Source organism: Carettochelys insculpta, chromosome 3 (assembly GCF_033958435.1).
Source record: "Carettochelys insculpta isolate YL-2023 chromosome 3, ASM3395843v1, whole genome shotgun sequence".
NCBI lineage: Eukaryota > Metazoa > Chordata > Testudines > Carettochelyidae > Carettochelys > Carettochelys insculpta.
The window spans coordinates 50272729-50294473 of record NC_134139.1 but is presented as its reverse complement, the minus strand read 5'-3'; the positions used below and the strand labels follow the sequence as shown (position 1 = coordinate 50294473).

Below are 21745 nucleotides of genomic sequence, written 5' to 3'. Positions count from 1 at the left end.
AAGAGCGCGGCGAACACTCTCAGCCTACAGGCAGAGCGGGACTCAGGGGGGGCCAGTTCCGCCCGCGGAACAATGACTGCATCCGGGTCAGAGGTCAGCGGCTCCTGGGGGCGATCGGAATTCGGTCGGTTGCAGGGTGTCAACAGTGGGAGGGCCGGATCCCGCCCTGTGCCCTCGTAGGGCTCAGCTTGGGCCACGGGCTCTTCCTTCAGACCGGAGGCGGCTCCGCTACCTCATCCCTCCGGTGCGCAGCGCGCACAGTTCCCGGGCCGGGGGACGAGGCGGCATCAGGGCTCTGGGATCTATTCCCGGCTTCGCCACCGCCGGTGCGGGACCCTCCTTTCCCCTGTTGGTAGGAGGGACCCAGACTTCCCCAAGGTCTGCCGTGCCTGGGGAGGGCATAGCTGCTGGGACGCTGCTCTCTCCGACCCCGCTCGTCCTGCTTCCCGTTACATACTGTGCGGCGGTGCTTCCTAAACGTGTTGAGACCACGGAACAGCCCACGGTGATATTGTGTGCGCGCGGAACCCCTTTGGGGATTTTCTTCAAAAACTGTTGTCAGCCCAAAACAAAACAAAACTAAAACCTCCAAAAACCAAAACAAAACCCCTAAAACAAAAACACAAACTAACAACAACATATACAGCAAAACCAAAATGGAGTAATTTAATCAGGTGTCCTAAAAAAATGCACCAGATGCTGACGGCACAACTGCAAGTTGTTCATGGAACACCAGTGGTTCGTGAAACAGATTAAGAAACACGGCTGTGCAGGCTGTCCAGTTCAGTTCCAAGGTTCAGCTCCCTCACTGTACAAACTATTCCAGTGCCCCTGAGGTGCAAGGTGCTGCTGAGAATGATGCTTTGTGTCCTGCACCCAGGGTGGATGCCAGCTTCTGGGGGTGTGATAGCCCATTTCCAGTGGCTGAGCGGGGGAGTAAACCCAAGAGCGTAAGTTGTAGTATTCTGAATTCCCACTGCTGTGATTTATGGGAGAAACATCCACCTGGAGTGCTCAAAAGACAGATCACTGAACACCTTCAGCAGCTAATTTCATACACACAGTGGATTTGGGTCCCCTGGGACTTGTAAATTTCTGTGTTTTTCCCTAGACCAGGTGGATTGGGTTGTCTGCTCTCCTGTGAATTCCTTCTTTAGATTAGGGAGAACTAAAGAGTCTATTATAGATGTGAAACATCCTCATGGTTGTCTTTTTTTTTTCTTTAGGAGCAGCAGCCATGTAACCTTTTAAAAACAGCCCCATCTTGCAAGTGTTCTGAAGACAATACTTCTCAGCATGTCCTTGAATGAGAATTTTTTGCTGTTGATAACTGGAAGGTTGCTCTGAGTTTCCTACTCCATTTTTTCTTCTGTCAAAAGCTCACAGTTTTCTCAAAAGCCTTTCTGTGTTACTTTAGGTACTATATTTTATTTGTGTCAAAATGCTGCGATATTGGGGAGAGATTCCTGTGTCGACTAGTCAGGCCAATCGTAGCTCCTTCGATTTGCTTCAGCGTGAGTTTCGCACTGTGGAAGTCCAAGATCCTCCATTACATCAGCCATCTGCAAACAAACCCAGGCCTCCCACCATGTTGGACATCCCCTCAGAGCCCTGTAGCCTCACCATTCACACCATTCAGCTCATCCAGCACAACAGACGGCTGCGCAGCCTCATAGCCATGGCTCAGGCCCAGAACCAGCAGCAAGCAGAGGGTATAAAGGCGGAGGAGAGCGAACCTCTGCCACCCTGTCCTGCCTCCCCACCACTCCCTGATGACCTGCTTCCTCTGGATAGCAAAACTCCCAAAATGCCATTTCAGCTAAGGCACAGTGATCCAGAGAGCGACTTTTATAGGTGTGTTGGTGTCATTTTTGAATATGTGTCTGCTGCAATGAAGTCAGGCACCTTTATATGTACAAAGTCAGATGCATCCTTTTTTTGTGGTGTGTCTGCCTCAGTATCATTGAGAAGGGAGGGAGACTAGAATCAGAAATCCTGAATTCTAATCTTTCCTGGGTGTTTGTTTCCTATCTGTAAAATGGGGTTAGAGGTTCTGATTTTTGGGTCAGTGGGTGAGGCTTATTGTTTGCACATAGTTATGACATCAGATGGAAGTTGCTGTAGAAATTCAGGTTATTAGTTTTCATGGGTCTTCAATCTTTTGATTCCTCATTTAAATCCAGTTATTGATTCAAATCCAGTTTAGGTTTGTAATGACTGAAAGACTATAACGTTTACATGTGAGAGTTGGGATGTTCAGTGGTTTGTAATGATGAAAGTAGTTGATCATATACTTCCAGACCCTTAATATCTACACAGCATAAACTTCCTCCAGCACAGCTGGCATTCTTCTTAATAATTTCAAAAGAGGTCAAGAATTGTACAGTTATGGACACTGAATTCTCTTTCTCCCTAAAACTGGCCTTTCCAACAGAGGGCCACAGGGACAGTTTGTAAGAAACTTGCATTACTTCTGCCTCTGCTCTATCTGTTATTTGGTACATATTAGAGGCCCAGTCTCTGGGGTCTTCTAATGGCAATCTGTCTTTAGACAGCACTAAATTAACAAGAGAAAGTGCCTTTTATTTTATAGGATGCCACAGTGCTTTCTATCTCACTTGAAAGAAGAACTGGATGACTTTTTTCAGCCAAGCAGATTTGTCAACATCAACATATTTTGCCAAATTGTATCCATTTCTCCACATTATTTGGCTTTTCAAAAAACGGTAAACACAAAAATGCAAACAGGTTTGGATAACTTTAGAACAAAATTTTGTTTAATCTGAAGCAATTACAACTAAGTCAATTGTTTAAAATGGTCTAGAGCAAAACAAAATATTTTGATTTTGTTGAAACCAAGCATTTTATTTGGCTTTTTATTTTCTGAAAATTGTGTTGGTTCAATTCAAAACAATTTTTAAAGGCCAGCAAATTTGGACGTCCCAGCTGTCTTAATGCAGTGCCACTAACACCAGGGCAGGGCACTGTTTCAGTAATTACTTCACAAGAACATCATTAGCTTGTAAAGAAGAAAAGATTTATATAGTTTAGTTGTTTATACTCTGAAGTTAAAGTAGAAGTAATATTAATGTGTACTTCTATATGGTCCCTTATGCCTTGGGACCTCACTGTGGTTTATAAATATCAGTGACTCAGTTCTTCAGTACTCTTGCAAAAGGGGAATCATTGCTTTTTTACAAATGGAGAGCAGAGACATATGGGTGAAGTAGTTTGTTCAGGGTCACTCAGAAACTCATGCCCCCAGCTATGTCACAAAGTCATGTAGTTTAACCACTAGATGGAGTGAATTCATTTGCTCCACTGACTTCCTTGTTCAAAATACCTTGCTTATCTAAGATGAGAAGCCAAGTGAGGCTTATGTGGCTCTTGCTTAATGTTTGTGTGCAGTTAACGTGTGAAAGGAAACTTTTTCTTTTCTTCAGTTGAGCTTTCATTGTAAAGGTTCAAAATGTTTTTGATCAGGTATTCTTGTCATGTTTAGAAGGAATGAGTAATTAATATAGCTGTTGATAAAAACAGCACTGTAACCCTCTCCTTGTCTATTAGAGTAATTGAGGATGGTCTAGGTATACAATATAGCATTTGGCTACCTGGGAAATCTTAAGATCTGAATTGGGAGAGATGTGTTTCGTGGATTACAAAAGGGCTGTGATGAATTTGGAAGTTAATATGGGAAGCACAAAATTAAACCATGTTTTGAATTAAACTGTCTTAAACTCTTAGGTTATGTCTACATGGCATTCCTATATAGTGAGAGGAATGCAAATGAGGGACCCCAACATTGCAAATTAAGTGCTTATTTACAAATCTCGCGCTTCATTTGCATGATCTTGCACGATCACAGAGTCAGGAGAGATTTTTACAAAAAAAACAAACAGCGAAGCAGACAAGGTTTTGTCAGTGAAAACCCTTTGTCAACAGACTCTTATCCCTGAAAAAAAATGACATGTAAGGTTCTGTTAGTGAGGGGGTTTTCGCTGACAGAATCCTGTCTACATGGCTGTTTTATTTTTTTGCCAAAATCTCTCTTGACGGTGCAGTTGTGCAAGATTGTGCAAATGAAGTGTGAGATTTGTAAATCAGTGCTTCATTTGCAATGTCGGGTTCCCTCATCTGCATTCCTCTCACAAGAGAGTTATACCGTGTGGATGTAGCCTTACAGGGCAGGAACTTGCAGGTCTATGTCGTGTTTGGTTTTATTCTGTTTTACTATAGAACAAATCTCCGTGTTGTGTGGACATTTTGGCTCTGGCTACACTAGCCCCTGCCTTTCGAAAGGAGTATGCTAACTGATCCAACATACTTGGTAACAGTTTCACCTTGTTTTTCCAGCACCATCCTTTGTTTTTCTGCATTTTGTGTGTGTGGGGGGGGGGGCCGGGGCAGGGAGGATGGTTTTCAAGTGATGGGAAATTTTGCAGCTCATTTGCTAGAAATCAGCTCAGCAGTGTAATGTTTCGTACAATTGAAGTGCTTATGAGAAAGCAATCTTTTCTTTCCCTAGCTCTGCTGCTAGCTCATTGCTCACCTTCAACACCTTATGTCTGCTTTTCATTATTTTACTTGAGTGAACCTCGGTTGTTGCTCCACATATTGAATTGGTCTTTCCCTTTAACTTCCTCGTTAACCAGGAAATGGCCCATAAGATTTTCCTGCCTTTAAAGGAAATGGCTTTGCTCGGGGTGGGCTTGGACACAAGAACATTTGTGACTACTTTAGAAGGGGCAGCTGGTAGATGGCATGCTGGCATGTTAGGAGATTGCTACAGAAAATGTGTCATTTTTTGAGGCTGGCAAGCTCATTAACTCTAAAGTTTAAGTTTGACTGATCTGAGTTGGTAGATTTTTCTGTTTGCTGTAACATGATATTCTGTACATTACGGGCCCATTGATAGGTATGGGGAAAAAACAATATTTCGTTTTATTCTTGGGAAGATGGTTCCTCCATATTTTTTCTCCCACTGGTGGTCCATAAACATGTAGAAGTGTGTGGAGATTTTTATTTAAATCTGTGATGCAAGTAAGGATCTATTACTGTCAAATGGGCCAGCAGTTCATAGTATTTTCGATAATGGAAAAAAGTCTAGATCCTCTTCTACAGAGCTGATCATATTTTAAGCCTACATATTACACACGGGCAAGTCTGGGACTTGCCAGCCTATGGTGACTAAATGATAGAGGTAAAACTCTTCTGTTTATTCACAGATATGTGACACTGATTCAGTCTTAAGCAGGCTTGGCAGGTAGCTGGATGGGAGGTTTCTTGGAAAGCACTAGAAGCTGTCGGAAGTGGCAGTCTGTTGTTAAAATCCAAAGCGATAAGGTTCCGAGGTGCTGTGTTTCTGGAGATGCCAAACTTCAAACCAGGTGTAAAGCCAAAGTTCTGACTAGTTATGATAATTTTTTTGCTTTTTTGCACAGTCAATTTAAAATTTGCCCTTCTACCTAAAAACGTTTTCTGTTGATCCAAGCACAGGCAAATATGAATATAACACAAAGGAGGTGAGTTGGGGAATTTTCTGACTTTCTTTCATCCTGTTCACACTGGGTTTTTGACAGCACTTTGGTTATAGGAAGTTTCACTGTTTGTCCTTTATAACCTATTCATTAATCATCTCCTGTTTGTTCCTGTGAGAGAAAAACACTTCCAAGCACAAATCAACCAGGAAACTGTGTTTGTGTCTCTATGCCGATTTACATAGTTTCACAAAGGCTGTGTCTGCACTACAACGATCCTTTGAAAAAAGTTCTTCTGGAAGGTCTCTTCGGAAAAATCTTTTTTCAAAAGAGTGCGTTCATACACAATGATCCGCTCTTCCGATGGAGCACGTCCACACAGCCCCTGCTTTTTCGAAAGCCTGCAGCGTATGTTCACATGCTTTTTTTCAGAAGAATCTCTTGGAAAAAGGCGCTCTTCCTCATCTGGGAGATGAGGAGGGATGCCGGAAAAAAGGCCGTGTTCTTTTGCTTTCAGATTGAAAGAGCACATTTTATGTGTAGCTTCTCCATGGGTTGTTTTGTTTTGTTTTTTTTTGCAAAAGGCCTGGCTTTTCTGAAAACTCTTGCTAGTGTAGATGCAGCCAGAGAGGCAAAGTGCCTGGAAACTGTCTTTCTCTCACTCTTTTGCACTCCTTTTTGTTTTTTTTTCACTCTCTAAGTGGGTTAGATTTTCAATTGGCTATATTCTTTTGGCCTCAGTGTCTTGGCCATATACTAATAGGGTAATGAGATTCCTTTCCTGAAATTTCAAATAGATAAAGTGTCCTTCTTTGGTGTTGAATGTTGCTGTGTATTGTTAAACAGTAGCTGGAGATGGTGATGTATCCCAGATGGGCTAACCAAATTCTGTCTCTAGTGTATTAGTTTAAGCCTGCAAAGTGCCTCATTTGACAGCTATTAATGATTATATACACATATATATAAAACCATGCCCTTTTTACCCACCTTAGGAAAAAAAGACCAGTCCTTGGCTTTGCCAGTGGTTTTCTTTCACTGTGGAAAAAGTGGTGAACTAGCCTCACCCCACTCCCTGTGCCAATGTTTTAAGAGGCATAGGGCTTGCTGGGAATTACATAAGTGTACTGCAATACAAAAAGGGTTCAGAGCAGCATGGATGATGCTTGGGTTTATAGAAAAGCTAGATGACTTTTCAGTTGGTGGATTGGAGTGCCTGCTTTCTCCATTCTGAGGCAGAGGACATAATTAAATAAAAATTGAGATGAGTCACTTCAGAGATGAATGAGGAGGAGGAATTAATGAACTGAGGTCCACACAGCTATTTTTATCCCCCCGGGTAATACCCTGGCCCAAGACTTTTGCTGTAATATTAATTATTTTCTTTATCTCTTTAAATTGAAATCAATTTCATACTAGTGAAAGATGTCGAGGTGAGAGCCTGGCAAATGGAGCCCACTAGGTATCCCCAGAAGGGTTTTGGTACTGATAGCAACCAGGCAAGTTTCCCTCTCACTCCCTGACATGCACATAGCCTTTGCTCTTATAGCTCAGTCTTGTTTGCAGGGGCCCTCTTTAAGGATCAGTGGGGAGCTGAAACTCTATGATCTGTGCAGTTTTTTTCTGAGAGTAGAAGATGCTGGTCGTGATGCATGTTTTGTGGTATAGACACCTCAGTGCCAGGCATTGCAGTGAAGCCAGCCTCTTCTTTTACATAAGCCACTAGGCAGCTGTCAGATGGTATCTGTAAAAGTATCACCCCATGGCAAGTTACTGGAAACACTGTGTGGTGTGACTGTAGAGGAGGTGGCAAGTTAGGAAAGTGGGCCTGTAAGATCAGAAAAAGAAACTGATCAGAAACTGAGGGTGAAATTGACTGGTCTAGTATAACCTTTGGAGATGAGCAAAGTATTAAAAAGCAAACAAAACACATGCCAGCTGAACAGGAGCTATGAATTTTAAAGTTTTTTGGGCCAGGCGCGTGCCCTTTTGTCTTTTAAATTCCTCAGAGCTTTTCTTTTCCCCATGAAATTTTCAAATGCTAACCCCGCCTCAGTAAAAAAATTCTCACCCACTCTGTTATGAGAATCATGTAAGTGTTATAAGCCTCTCCCATATTGGGACCTCCCATACCCTCTGATTCCCATCCAGTTGGGATGTAGCCGGGAGCAATATGAGAAAGGGCATCATGGTCACAATACTCAGGCTGTGAATTGCTGCTCTAAGACAGATCCTGCCAATTGAAAATTGTACAGTCTCTCTTCCTGCTACTTCTATAGCCACAGGCTGCAAATGATATGGACCCATAGTGCCCAGGGGCCCTTTTCCTCCAAACTTTAGTGCTGGGTCTCTGTCCCAGCTCTGCCTGATGCCCCAGCATGCTTCTCCCAGGTGTGTCCCACTGCCCTGCCTGCCGCTGCAGGTGATTTAAAATCATGCAGGGGCCCTCGCCACTACAACCAGAAGCACAGCGGGGTTAGAGTGGCTTCCTGACATTTGCTTTGCACTGCTGCTTGCACATTGCTATGGCCCCACTGGAGGGCGTGTGTTTCTGCGTGCTGCCCCTGTCCTGAGCACCCCTGCAGTCAGTGGAAAGTTGTGGGAACAGGGCCTGTTGGCAGCAGTGCATGGAGAGTTCCCAACCCCTTCGCACCACACCCAACCTCTCTTCCTACACCCCGTTACACACCCCACTCCCTCCCAGAGCCTGCACACCTCATCCGCTCCTGCATCTCCACCTCCTGCACCAGCCCAGAGGCCTCCCTACTCGCATTCCCCCCACTCCAGAGTCCCACCCCTCACCCCTTCTGCACCTAAACTCTCTCCCAGAGCCTGAGGCAGGTGTGGGGTAGGGAGTTTGGGTGGAAGAGGGGTGGGGGCTCTGGGTGTTCTGGGCACCCCCAAAATTTCTGCAAACCTCCTGCCTCTGGCTATAGCACAAAGTGCATTGGCAAAAGGTGACTTGAAGAAATGGGCTTCCACCTTTTTGTGTATACTTTAGCAAAGTGCGTATGCTCTGCTTGTTTTTCACATGACAAATTTACATCTTGTCTGTCTTGGACCCCTCTGTGGATGCCTGGAGAGCTAATAGGTCTGTGACATTGGAGAGATAATAAGGAAATAAAACCTGATTAACTGAGGAGGGGAAGAGATTTGCATTCAGGCTGTTAAAACTCCTTTTTTGTGTGTTAACACCTGTTTAATTCAGACCTCTGGGAGAAAAGTTCTGGGTTTAATTAAGGACTGAGAAAGCTCAGTCTGCATTTGAGTCACCCAAAGACTTTTTGAGCATAATAAAGAAGGTTGAGACTTGACATTCCTGATATTAGTATGGAAGAGAGTTAAGAAGCCATAAATCTTCTAGGCCTCCTCCACACATAACACGGATGTCATGAAGGACCCAAACTGAACTGCTTTTCCATGCAGCTCACCTCTAATAAATTAATGGCACTGACCCTTTAGTAGTCAACTGTTTTTTCCTGATCCCCATTTTCCTGAGGTGGTTGAAGGTGTCTGCTCATGTTGTCCTATTGTTCTAGAGGAAAAGGGGAACCAGTGACTGAGCTGAGTTGGACCTCTTGCCGGCAGCTTCTCTACCAGTCCATGGCCACCATCCTGGCGCATGCGGGGTTTGAGTGTGCCAATGAGAGCGTCCTGGAGACCCTGACAGACATTGCTCATGAGTACTGCTTGAAGTTCACCAAGCTGCTCCGCTTCACTGTGGATCGAGAAGCTCGGCTTGGACAGACGCCTTTCCCGGACGTGATGGAACAGGTGTTTCATGAGGTGGGCATTGGCAGCGTGCTCTCTCTGCAGAAGTTCTGGCAGCACCGCATTAAGGATTATCACAGCTACATGCTGCAGGTGAGGTTAGAGATGTCAAAAATGCTGCTTAATGTAAGACGGTCTTGTGTAATCTCTTTGTTGCTATATAGAGAACTGTTTGGGTAAGTGTGTTAATATCCAACTAGATCTCTTATATTGGACAGTCAGGGAGGGTTTTTAATAAAAACATACAGGACATAATAACCTCCCTGTGTGGGCTGGCAAGGGGTTAGGAGAGCTGTGCTAGCAGCATGCTCTGCCTCTAAGGGAGGAAGCCCCTTGTTGACCTAGAAATATGTTAGTGGTTGGCTCTGGAGGAACCTTTGTGTCTGTCTAGAAGAATGGGTTAGCCCAATTTAGGAGATAGGAAAATTGTTGGACTCTTCCCCATCTTTTTTTCACCAGATGCTCCCACACTTGTTTAATATTGAAGAGATCTGCTGTTTGAAAATAGATGATCAAACGAGTAAATTCTTCTACAGAACGAGTCTGTTCAACCAGAGAATTTGTGATTAAATTACATCAAATACTGGTTCCATAATTTATCTTATCTTCCATGGATTTTTGTAAACCACTCAACAACAGAAACAGGATTCTTTGATTTCCTCAGCTTCTCTAGAGTCTAGCTAAACCGAGTGATCATCATGTGCTGTGTGAGGAAAGATACAAAATATTAGAAAGCCCCTGGTATTTTTCAGAATGACGAAGTGTGTTAATCCATGTTCAGTTTGATGTATAAAGTGAACCAGTTTCCATGTAGGAAAACAAATTTCAGAAGAAAGAAAAAGTCAACACTGATTTATCAACTTGATCTCTACTTCTGTGGTTCATTGGGATATTTAGCTGTATTTTAGTAATGTAAATCAGTGACTGCACACACTGACTTAATTTTAGTAAAATAAAAAAGCAGTCCGGTAGCACTTTAAAGACTAACAAAATAATGTATTAGGTGATGAGCTTTCGTGGGACAGACCCACTTCTTCAGACCATAGCCATACCAGAACAGACTCAATATTTAAGGCACAGAGAACCAAAAATAGTAATCAAGGTTGACAAATCAGAAAAATATTATCAAGGTGAGCAAATCAGAGAGCAGAGGGGCAGAAAGGGGGGGAATCAAGAATTAGATAAAGCCAAGTGTGCATAAGAGCCCCTATAATCACTTGCACACACTGACTTCATTTTAATGTGTAGCTCGTGGAATGAGGTAGCTTGTTGAAACTACAGAAAGTTTGTTTTTGAGAGTACATTGCCATGGATCATTTCTGTGAGCTGTTAAACTGTTGCTGCTCCCAGAAGTGGCTGCATTTTTCCATGGTGGGTGAAACAACTCCTGATTTTTATAAAGCACTTTGGAATAAAATGTGCTATATTGGTTTCTGTTACCACTGCAGGGAATTGATTTCTTTTGAACTAGATTTTCCACAGTGTTAAATGGTGGCATATTGTTTTAGTGACACAGATATAAAGGTATTCTGGCCTTCATACACTCCTGCAAATGTTATGATGTGAAGGAGAATTATGTTGGTGCTCATGGAGAAGAGACTTTTAACTCCGGTAGAGTCCATGATCCGAGGCAAAATCAGTCTCTTCTGGTCTTCCTAGGGATTTATTCTGTGCTCCCTGCCTTGGTATGTGAGTGCCTGATGGCAGACTTTTGGATCAACTCATGTTCACTTCCACATTCTTCTTGGCACCCTGTGATTTACACAGAGCTTGTATAAATTAACGCCACCTGAAAATGTCTGTGATAGATAAATTGTGAGTGGTTCTGAAGTTTATCAAAAAAGCTACATCATCTGCGTCCGTCATCACTAAAACATGCAGATTGTGTTGGTTAAAATATGCTTTTTGCATTATGAAATATTTTTGTTCAGTTTAAATGTTTCTGAAAGCCGATGGATTTAGCTAGTAATCTCAGCCTTGACCTTCAGCACTCCCTGCTGTTTTAAATTCTGGGTTTCGCAGGCTGCTGTGCCAGTACATCTCACTGCTTACTTGCTGTAATCTGTGCTATTTAGGGTGTGGCTAGATGAGGAAGAAAGTTTGGTTTTGTTTTAAAACAGCTTTGTCTCTGCACCTCAGTTTAGACCTGTAACAGTCATCATAATCCCCTGGATTTGTCCAGTGCAAAACGTGGCTGAACATTGCAGAACTGTATGATACAGACTAGCACTAGGATTAACTAAACTAAGACTGCAAAATTCACTTCACTTCACTCATGATATATGGCTGATAAGAATCTAAATTTTGAGAGGTGAAGGATTGCTGTTGAATTTCATCCCTATATTCATTGAGAAAACACTCACTGCACTTCTGTTGTTGATTGAACAGAAGATCGCTAGAGTTTATATGTGGTAATTAACAATGGTGATGAGTAGCTCAGAAGCTGGTTCTTACAGCAGGAATAAACGTTGATATCAAGTAGAGGATGGTCTTGTAATTAAAATTTAGGTGTGGGACTCAGGACATACATAGGTTCTATTTCTTGCTATGGTCCAGACTTGCTATGTCATCATGGGTGGGTGATTGTTAATTTCTGGGTCTTGGTTTCTGCATACATAAAATAGGGCTGTTGAAACTTACTCACCAGACAGGGGTGCACTAACCTTATTGAAGCCTCAATGAATTAATGCATCTGAAGACTTTTGAATTCATCAGAGTGAAGTTCTGAAAGGAAAAAAACATTATATGCATGTATATAATTTATATCTGCTTGAGTACCTGTTTCCTTTGATTAGAAATCAGTAATCTGTTGGGGAGGGGGAGCAATAAAACACAATTGCCTTCACTGCTTTGCAGTGTTCTCTTTAAATTTTTCCAACTATGGGCAGAATAAAGTTTACTATATGCACCCAGGCATGTGCAGATGTGAACCATCAGTAGAAACACATCTTGCAGATTGTGGGCACTCTGCTAATAAGTTGAGCAGTGCCTGAATCTCTCCTGGGCAATTGGCCAAGCGCTCAGCTTAGGGGGAACACAGCTGCTTTGCCTGAAAATTCTAGCCTTCTTGTCTCCCATGGTCACTGACAGGTTAGCAAGCAGCTCTCAGAGGAGTACGAGAAGCTTGTCAACCCTGAAAAGGCAGCAGAAGACACAAAACCTGTGAAGATCAAGGAGGAGCCAGTCAGTGATATTGCCTTCCCCATAAGTGAGGAGCTGGAGGGAGATCTGGCATCTGGTGATCAGTCCTTGCCTGTGGGAGTCCTTGGAGCTCAGAGTGAGCGTTTTTCTGCAAATCTGGAAGTAGAGGCATCCCCACAGACTTCAGGTAAGGGGTAGCCTGATCTTATAAACGCTGCCCCAGCTTTTCTCCATGGCCTCAGGTATTTTACTTTAGCACTGTGACAGCTGATGGGGGTTGTTTTGTTACACTTAAACGAAGCACACAAGATCTTTTATAGGGGAAAAGGCAGTATGCTGCATTTATTGAGAATACAGCAGTAGCATATGCTTTTCAGTCACTCACACACACAGACACCATGCACACAGTCCTGCCAGACAATGTTATAGTTACCAGTCCTGAGTCTGGATCAGTCTAGTGACCAGCTAGATAGAGCACAGAAGGGGAGCAGGGCCTTGTCGGTCGCAATCCGATGCTCTCCAGGAGTTGGTGGCAAGATGAACCCCAAGTCCCAAGGCAAAGCAACCTGCTTTTATGATCCTTTTTGTCTGTTGAAATCTATGGATTCTGTTGTGTCAGTCTGTGACCAGCGTGTTATCTTTTTGATATCGGTTGTTCCCAAAACATCTCCGAAAGGCTCATCCTGTAATCAACTGTCTTTAGGGGTGCCTGCTCCATGCTTTAGAGTTGTCAATCTGCCAATCTGATCACTTCTTGTACTGATGGTTCTTTTCTGACGCCGTGAAGTTGGTCTTCACCCACGCTTTGCCCCTCCTTTCTTGGCCATCTGGCTCTGAGGATAACCTTTTCACCTTTATCTCAGCGCAGATATACCACTTTCACACATAAACAAAAATGTTGCAGTGGCTACGTCTACACTTAGAAAAAACTTCAAAATGGCCATGCTAATGGCCAAATAGAAGAATACTAAGGAGGCGCTGAAATGTGCCACGTTTCACTCGCCCGCGGCTTGTCTGCACGGGGGTCCTATTTGAAAGGACCCTGCAAACATTGAAATCCCCTTATTCCTATCAGCTATCATTCCTTATTCCTATCAGTTGATAGGAATAAGGGGATTTCGATGTTTGCAGGGTTTTTTTCGAAAAGGACCCCGTGTGGATGAGCTGTGGGCGAGCAAAATGCGGCACTTTCAAAGTGCTGTGCTTGGTGGCATGCTAATGAGGTGCTGAATATTCATTTCATTACCTCATTAGTATTCTTCAATTTGGCCACTAGCATGGCCATTTCGAAGTTTTTTCTAAGTGTAGACATGGCTGACGACTTTTAAAGAACAGCCTTGTACCACAGTATCGCATATTGGGCAAAGCAAAGGGCATTGTAAATCAAGCAGTTAAGACTTCCGCCTCCAACATTCCTTTGTCATTAACATAGACACAATATTTAAACTTTGTCTCTTTACCTACTAAACGTACTAAGCTTTAAAACAAAGAGGCTTATAGTCAATTAAAGAACTTAATTAATAAAAGTAATATACTGCTAAATGTGTTAATATGTTACCTTACATTGCTGCATTACTGAATCTAAAATATTAATATAAAGAGAATAAAACTTTCAACTCCAACAGTTTTTGGTCATGTGGGAGAAAGATTCTGTTTTAAATTGAAAGCATCAACAAGGTTTGGTTAAAACCTTGCACAAACAGAAAATACAAAATGAAGCCAAATGTAATGCAGTTCAAACCGTTGGCGATTTACCCCACACGAAACGATTGTAGGATTCTTCAGCAGTAGAGAAAGATGCAGGGTTTACACAAACATTGTTTTATTCATAGCAGCCATTGTGTTATCATAAAAAGTGTACAGTAGAAGATATTCTACAGCAGTGGCTGCAGTCACTGAAAGCATGTAAGCCCTTATGGTGTTGCGTTTTACCGTAATGCTTCAAGCATTGTAAAACTTGGAATGTTACTCAAGTGTTTGCTGCAACTAGCACAATATTGTGGTACTACTGTGGTACTATGTGTTTGAATAAGGGTAGCCTTCTGCCAGTTCGGTATAAAAGGAAAATACTTCTGAACACTTGTGCAAAGCTTGTAAGAGGAGAGCCAACAGACTCTATAAAGAAAAAAAAAGCTGCTGTTCATTCTTTTTCTTAATGATGAAACAGATACAAAAAGAATCCAAGGCTGTGTCTACACTTGTATTCCTCTTTTGAAAGAGGCGTGCAAATAAGGGACATTGAAAATGCGAATGAGGTACAGTTTGACATTAAGAAAAGGAAGAAGGGTTCTTTCGAAGAAGGGGTTTTCTTTCAAAAGAACCACATCTATACCTCTTGTCTTCTTTCAAAGAGTATGCAAATGAGGTGCCAGATATGTAAATCTGGCACCTCATTTGCCTTTTGGATGTCCCTCGTTTGCATGCCTCTTTGGAAAGAGGAAACAAGGAACTGGTGGAGTCAAAAATTGTTAATGGAGCTTAGCACTCACCTTCAGGATTGAATTTGGCCCCAGCAGGAAGTGTTTGATTTTCATCACCTTCTGGCTGCTATTTGATCATTTATGCGAAATGGGCAGCAGCTCTGCCCCATTTTAGTGGATGAGTGTCCACATGACAAAACTATCACTACAATTAGCAGTGTTATCAATGACAGCAAGGACTGATTGGGCCATGGAAACTGAACTCGGGTCAGAATTAAGGCACACTGGGTTGGCGGAGTGGGAGAATCTTGTACCACCACTGCCTACAGTTGTACCTGTTCTGTATCTGCATACAAGTTTGGTGTCCGGCTATCAATCCAGCACCATGCCCCACTAGGAGTTCTTTAGAAAGTTACCAAAACTCCCCTACTCAATAGATGTGTGTTTGCCTCATGTATACAGCCACTTGAACTGAGTCATTCCCTGCAGAAATACACATTTCGCTCAGAATCCCAGTTAAAAGTGATAGGGTCTGTTTTATTAACCTTAATCCGAGTTACGTGTGTCCGGAGGGGAGACTAGACATCAGTGTCTACTTGTTTAAAGAGTAACACGCTGCTGTGCTTTAAAAAATGTAAATCCCTTTGATGTTTTGCTGGGAGCTTTTATTGTTTTCTGTGGTGCCCTGAAGTGTGAAGTGCTTTTCTTTTGTGGGGGAGGGAATGGTGAACTACTCCTGGGCCATAAGGGATTATGAATGATTCATCTGAAAAGCTTGGCATTAGCATCTACCACTTGAGACTCAGAGGTTAACATGCTAGCTGTATATTAAATGCCTTGTGCTCCTCTGATAGCAGATTGATGTTTCCTAATTATGAATACAAGTGTTCTGTTCCTCTCTGAAAATCCCTGTTCACTGCACAAGGGCCTCTGTGTGCTGGAAACCACATTTCTCTGAAGGATTCCCACTGAAGAGCTGAGCAATGCTGAGTGCGTAACATCAGAGGGAGGGAGAGGATGCTACTGTAATTAGGATATGGGCATCTTCAACATGGGAATGTATCCATTAGGGAGGCAGCAATTCCCAGTGGTTTGAGACCAGTAGTAGGCTCTGAGAGCTCCTGAGTTCTAGTTCTGCCTCTGGGTAGGCTCTTTGTTGTGGTCTTGTGCAGGTCACTTTCTTTCTCTGCAGCTGGGGGAGCGGAGACAAACGGGATACTATTTTCTTATGGCATGAGAGTGTAGTGACAGTTAATCCATTCATTTGTTTTGGGCTCTGATGTTAAAGTGCTTTGAAGATGAAATATCCTGTGCAGACATTGTCGTTTTATGCTTTGGTGACATCACTCCATGACGAGGGAAGCTAAAGGGAATAAGATTTAGACTAGCAGATGGAGAGAAACTGATGGAAGAAGGAAGCCCTCTGATTATAGCTTAGATGAGGGCTGTAGCCTTAAACCTTTAGGACTGATAGAATGTTAATGGTGTATTCTCATGGTTGAGAAGAGGGTAGCTTCGTTTGTAATGAACATAATGGGGATTTTTAGCGAGGCTCCTGGACGCCAATCCACCCTGTAGTTCTTCCTGTCTGTCTAGCAGACCAAGGCTGCTTCTACACTCACCCCCTCCTGTTGGGGGCGCCATGGTAATGAGGCACTTCGAAGTAGGCTAACGAGGTGCTAATGTGTATATTCCGTGCCTCATTAGCATAATGGCAGCTGCGCGAATTTCAAAGCAGACTTTGAATTGCAGATTGACAGTGTAGATGGGGGCAGCTTCGAAATAAGCACCCCACTTTGACATTGCCTTACTCCCACAAAACTAGATCAGAGTAAGGGACTGTTGAAGTGGGGTCCTTATTTTGAAGCTGCCCCCATCTTCACTGTCAATCTGCAGTTTGAAGTCTGCACTTTGAAATTCGCATGGCTGCCATTATGCTAATGAGGCGCTGAATATGAACTTTAGCACCTCATCAGCCTTCTTGGAATTGTCTCATTACCATGCCACCTCCGATGGGAGAGTGAGCATGTAGAAGCAGCCCAACACAGCCTCTTCTGCCTGCGGCTACCACATAGAAGCCATGTCTACACATGCACGCTACGTCAAAATAGTCTATTTTGATGAATAGCATCTACACGTCCTCCAGGGCTGGCAACGTCGACGTTCAACATCGACGTTGGGCAGCACCACATCGAAATAGGCGCTGCGAGGGAACGTCTACACGCCAAAGTAGCACACATCGAAGTAAGGGTGCCAGGAACAGCTGCAGACAGGGTCACAGGGCGGACTCAACAGCAAGCCGCTCCCTTAAAGGGCCCCTCCCAGACACACTTGCACTAAACAGCACAAGATACACAGAGCCGACAACTAGTTGCAGACCCTGTGCATGCAGCATGGATCCCCAGCTGCAGCAGCAGCAGCCAGAAGCCCTGGGCTACGGGCTGCTGCCCACGGTGACCATACAGCCCCGCAGGGGCTGGAGAGAGAGCGTTGCTCAACCCCTCAGCTGATGGCTGCCATGGAGGACCCCTCTGTTTCAATGTTGCGGGACACAGATCGTCTACATGTTCCCTACTTCGACGTTGAACGTCGAAGTAGGGCGCTATTCCCATCCCCTCATGGGGTTAGCGACTTCGACGTCTCGCCGCCTAACGTCGAAGTTGGCGCTGCTACTTCGAAGTGGCGTGCACGTGTAGACGCGGCCCGAGTCTCCCTAAGCTTAGGTTTGGGCTAAGCATTTGTGGAAGGTTTACAATGCAAATACCATTGTGATTCAATGGAAGCATTTTCTTTTTGCCAGTAACTGGGGAAGTGTAAAATATTTGAGCACTCAGAAGCTCAGATGCTTATTCAAACTTTAGGTAAGTTTCTTGAGTCTGTAAACTAGGTTTGGAAATCTCCCAAGCTGGCTTCTTAGTTTGCATCTGCCTTTTATTTTTCATGAGAATTTACCCTGGCCCCTAGAGATCAAATTTGACGAGAGAAGGTTTCAGTCTCCATTCAGTCCTTGGTTGTTATGCTAAGACTCAACAAGGGGCCCAATTAGTATCAGATATGTTAGTGGGGTTTTAATATTTTTTTTTCTTTTCAAAATAAATGTGCAGAAGTAACAAAATCTATAATTATTCCTCTTAGGGACAAAACCAGAACAAATCAAAATCCACCTATTACTGTTTTGAAAACAAAAACTTGTATGCAATCTTCCACAACACCAATAAGATACACATCAGTCTTAGAATATACATCAAATAACTGTCTTCTTAATAGTTTTGTGATGTGGACATTTAGCCACTATGAAGTGAACAAGTTGCTTTTATATGGGTCATTGGATAGATATCAGATGATGATGATTTAATCAATGTAGAGCTGAATAGGGTTTGAACCAACTGATCAAAAAGCGAAAGGTTCCAGATATAGTGACCAATCTTCCATGCTTCTGAGGTTTGCTTGTAATTTGATGCTGTTTTGTTATGTTCAAGCTAGGGATGCAGTGTGAATGGTGCTTGTCTGGTCCCATCTGGAATCAAACGGGAGAGATGGCATAAAAATGAGAAATGAACAAAGGCTTGGTGGGCCATTAGCTGAGTTTTCACACCCCTCCTAAAACAGTTTGTGGTTGAAGTGCTGGGAAAATGTTATTGCCATTTTAAATTTTCCTGTTTTTGCATTATGGTAGCACCCAAAAGGCCCAAGGAGACTTTGGGCCCCATTGTGCTAGTTGCTGTACAAACACTGAGGAGGTCATGGTTTCCTAACTTGAACTCAGTGTAACTGGAGAAAAGTTGCAAAAAATGCATGTAAGAAACTTGAAGACGATCATACAATGTTCACTCATGCCCGCATGTGTGACTGATAATAATGAAGAATGTTTATAACATTTTTTTCATCAGTTACTTACAATTCCCCAGGAACATCTGGGCTCCTTAACATCTGCCTTTCCTCTTCCTCAAAAACATAACCTAGGGCCTGCTGCCTAGTTTGTTTTCTCTATATAGACTCTCCCTGGTTGGCACCTATGTAGAATTATCAGTTCCTTTACAATAAATACAAACTATACCCACAGCTCCCTGGGTGCCCCCCTCCCTCTCAGTGGTGTCCACTCTACATGAGATTTGTAAAACCACTGGGGTCATGAGGATTTTTCTGCTCTGTGCAGGGATGAGTCCTTGCAGATGTGTCAAGGCTTTTCCCCGCTCTTGCACTCAGAGTGCAGGAAGTGAGAGCATGCAAGAGATCTTAAAATACGTTGCCTCTGTAAGGTTTTGCTTAAAAGCTTCTAAAAGGCACAGATTCCTTGACCCTGGGAGATAGCTACCTCCTGTAAAGTGGAAAAAACCCTCTTTAGAACCCAGTAAGACGAACATGGGAGCCTGGGAAGACAAACCCAGGAAAACAAACATGTCTCCCTCGGGGGTAGCTCCAGCCTCTTTGAAAACAAAAAGGAAGAAATTAGGCTACAATCTAAGTGCACGCCTAAGACTGAAAGGTCATTTTATACACAGACCCTTCTCTTGGACACAGGAATCAAATCTGCCTTAAAAAGGTGGTTTGTTAACAAAATATATGTGTGATAAAGCATATTGGCAGCTAGGTGGTACAGAGCAACGAAGAAAAGAGGTAGATTAAAGCACAGAGAATTACTTCCCAGGGATTCAGTTTAAAAGTTACAGTGTACAGGGTGTACATAAGCTAACCTGAGAAGTCCCGCTCCAAACCCAAAATAAGAAATAACCTGATTGCGTCTGTTTAAACATTTACTTTCTACTTACATGTCAGTATGCCCAGCTTTCTTTGAGGCCTGGGTATTTACTGAATCCTCCAAGTCTGCTCAGGCTTAACCCATCTCTGTGTCTCTGCTTCAGTTCAAAAATCCCCTCTCCCTATTGGCTCTTGTGCTTGTGGAGAGAACCCACTCTCTTTGGGTTTAACCCTTTACAGCATTCACTCATGGCAAGGTGTCAAGTGCTGGAGGCCAGAAAACCCACTGGGAGTGCTGGTGTCTGTAGGTTCCCAGACTGAGCACATGCTGTCTGGGAAAGGAACACCTTCACTGGGAAGAAGGAACTCAGGGAGCATCAGCTAGTGCCAAAAGTATCAGGAGTCTAGCCAAGATCCTCAGGTCCTGCATGGAGCTAGGACTTGGGGGAACAGCAGTACCTCCATGGGCTGTTGCATTTACAGCCTCAGGGCATCACTGAGGAGAGAATTCCCTTATTTCCCATCTCCTCACAGAACAGCTTGGAGTCCAGCTCTAATGGTACTGTAGGGCCTGCTATAAAGGCGCCACCCAGGGCGATGCTGGTATGTCTTTGAAGTCCTGGTTTCATGCAATGACTGGGTGTCTGAGCTAGACACTGCTGCTCTTGGCACTAGCTGGTGCTGCTAAGCTTTTGGAGGATACCTGGCCCTTCTAAATTTGATATATTCCCTTGGGAAAGTTCACAGAGTGCTTCAGTGTAGACAGGTGGGAGGCAGGGCTTAGCCATCTCCTGTCCTAAGAGAGAGGTGATCAGAGTAAATCCTGCTTTTATATGCTTCATCTTTTTGTTTCACATCTGTTCTATCTCCAGCCTTTAGGGGTTAGCCTGCTCCTGGTCTTTACCAATCCTGCTGTCCTTTGCACCAATACACCTGTTCCATGCATTCTTGGTGACTGATGAGTACTCTCTCTTTCCAGGTGCCGAGGTGAATGCTTCTCCTCTCTGGAACTTGGCTCAGGTGAAAATGGAGCCGCAGGAAAATGAGGAGGGCAATGTTTCTGGGCATGGCGTCCTAAGTGGTGATGTCTTTGAGGAGCCCATGTCAGGCATGAGTGAAGCTGGGATGCCCCAGAGCCCCAATGGGTCTGACAGCAGCTACGGTTCTCATTCCCCTGACAGCCTGATGGGATCCTCACCTGTCTTCAACCAACGTTGCAAGAAGAAGATAAAGAAGATGTGAAAGGGAAGAAATCTTTTTTCTTTCAATGTGTGGCAATGATTTGAAATGAGACAATAGAACCCTAAGTACCACAAGGACTACAATAAACAGGGCTGGCCCTGGGTTTTATGGGCAGTCTGTGGGGTTATCTGCAGTGTACATCAACTCACCCATCTTCATTCTGCCTATGACTCCTCTTCCCGCGGGATTCCGCTCTGTTGCCTCATCCGCAAGGCTTTAGGAAAACTGAAAATGGGACCCATCCCCATCCCGCGAATATGGCAGTAGACCTCTGGTAGGGTGGGAGCGTCGTGAGGGAGGGAAGGAGGCTGTAGTCTTGTTGACAGTGTCTGTTCATGCTCACTGAGCCAGGGGGTTCATGGCTGCCCCTTGATAGCAAGCTTTTGAAACTGGAATCAGGAGCAATTAGGCTTACTGCAGCTGGCCCTGGTAATTAACTGTTTCATATAGTTTGTTGCATTGTACATGGCAATTTCAGTCTTACTGATCTGCCCTGTTGAACCACCATCTTGACATTTTAATTTGAAATAGTTTCTGTTTTGGTGCCTATTGTTATTTTTTTAAAATGTGTGGCTGGCTGACTGGCAATAATTATTTTTGTTCTGTGGATCTACAGCTGATGTTCAGCTCAGAGCTTTTAATCTGATTCTTTGAGTGTCTCTCTTAACAGAAGCTGGAATGATCCTGAGTCAAGTAAGAACACTGGCTTAAACCAGTTGTATGCATGTAACCCTTGGGGAGGTTCAAGGGAGGTTTACTGAGCCTCATATTTGTCCTTACAATAGAATGTTAATCTTCTGAAGGAACAAACTCCAGGCACAGTGTTTTTGTTTGTTCATATACCAGTCATGGTCCTACTTCTTTTTCTTGATTGTATTTCACGTTCATTGTACAGAAATAGAAGCCGAACCAATAAAACTGTCTTGCATATCTAATAAGACTCGGTGGCCATAAGATTTCATGGACATCAGTGTTAAAAGCTATTGTCTCAATCTGAAA

At 43.5% G+C, this 21745-nt stretch overlaps 1 protein-coding gene across 6 annotated transcripts; it reads left to right on the top strand.

Annotated features, from left to right (window-relative positions):
• The first annotated feature begins 74 nt into the window (after positions 1 to 74).
• SUPT7L (SPT7 like, STAGA complex subunit gamma) lies at positions 75 to 21684 on the top strand. Of its 6 annotated transcripts, XM_074988569.1 has the most exons (6): positions 135 to 515; positions 1227 to 1337; positions 1418 to 1854; positions 9014 to 9338; positions 12336 to 12573; positions 20484 to 21684. In XM_074988569.1, the coding sequence occupies exons 3-6, from the start codon at positions 1442 to 1444 to the stop codon at positions 20744 to 20746; spliced, it is 1239 nt and encodes a 412-aa protein (XP_074844670.1). In that variant the 5' UTR covers positions 135 to 515; positions 1227 to 1337; positions 1418 to 1441; the 3' UTR covers positions 20747 to 21684. The 6 variants fall into 6 exon arrangements, with proteins under 6 accessions (XP_074844667.1, XP_074844666.1, XP_074844670.1 ...); XM_074988566.1 differs by lacking the exon at positions 135 to 515 and adding an exon at positions 75 to 93 and having other exon boundaries at positions 1227 to 1854; XM_074988565.1 differs by lacking the exon at positions 135 to 515 and adding an exon at positions 94 to 124 and having other exon boundaries at positions 1227 to 1854.
• Positions 21685 to 21745: the final 61 nt, after the last annotated feature.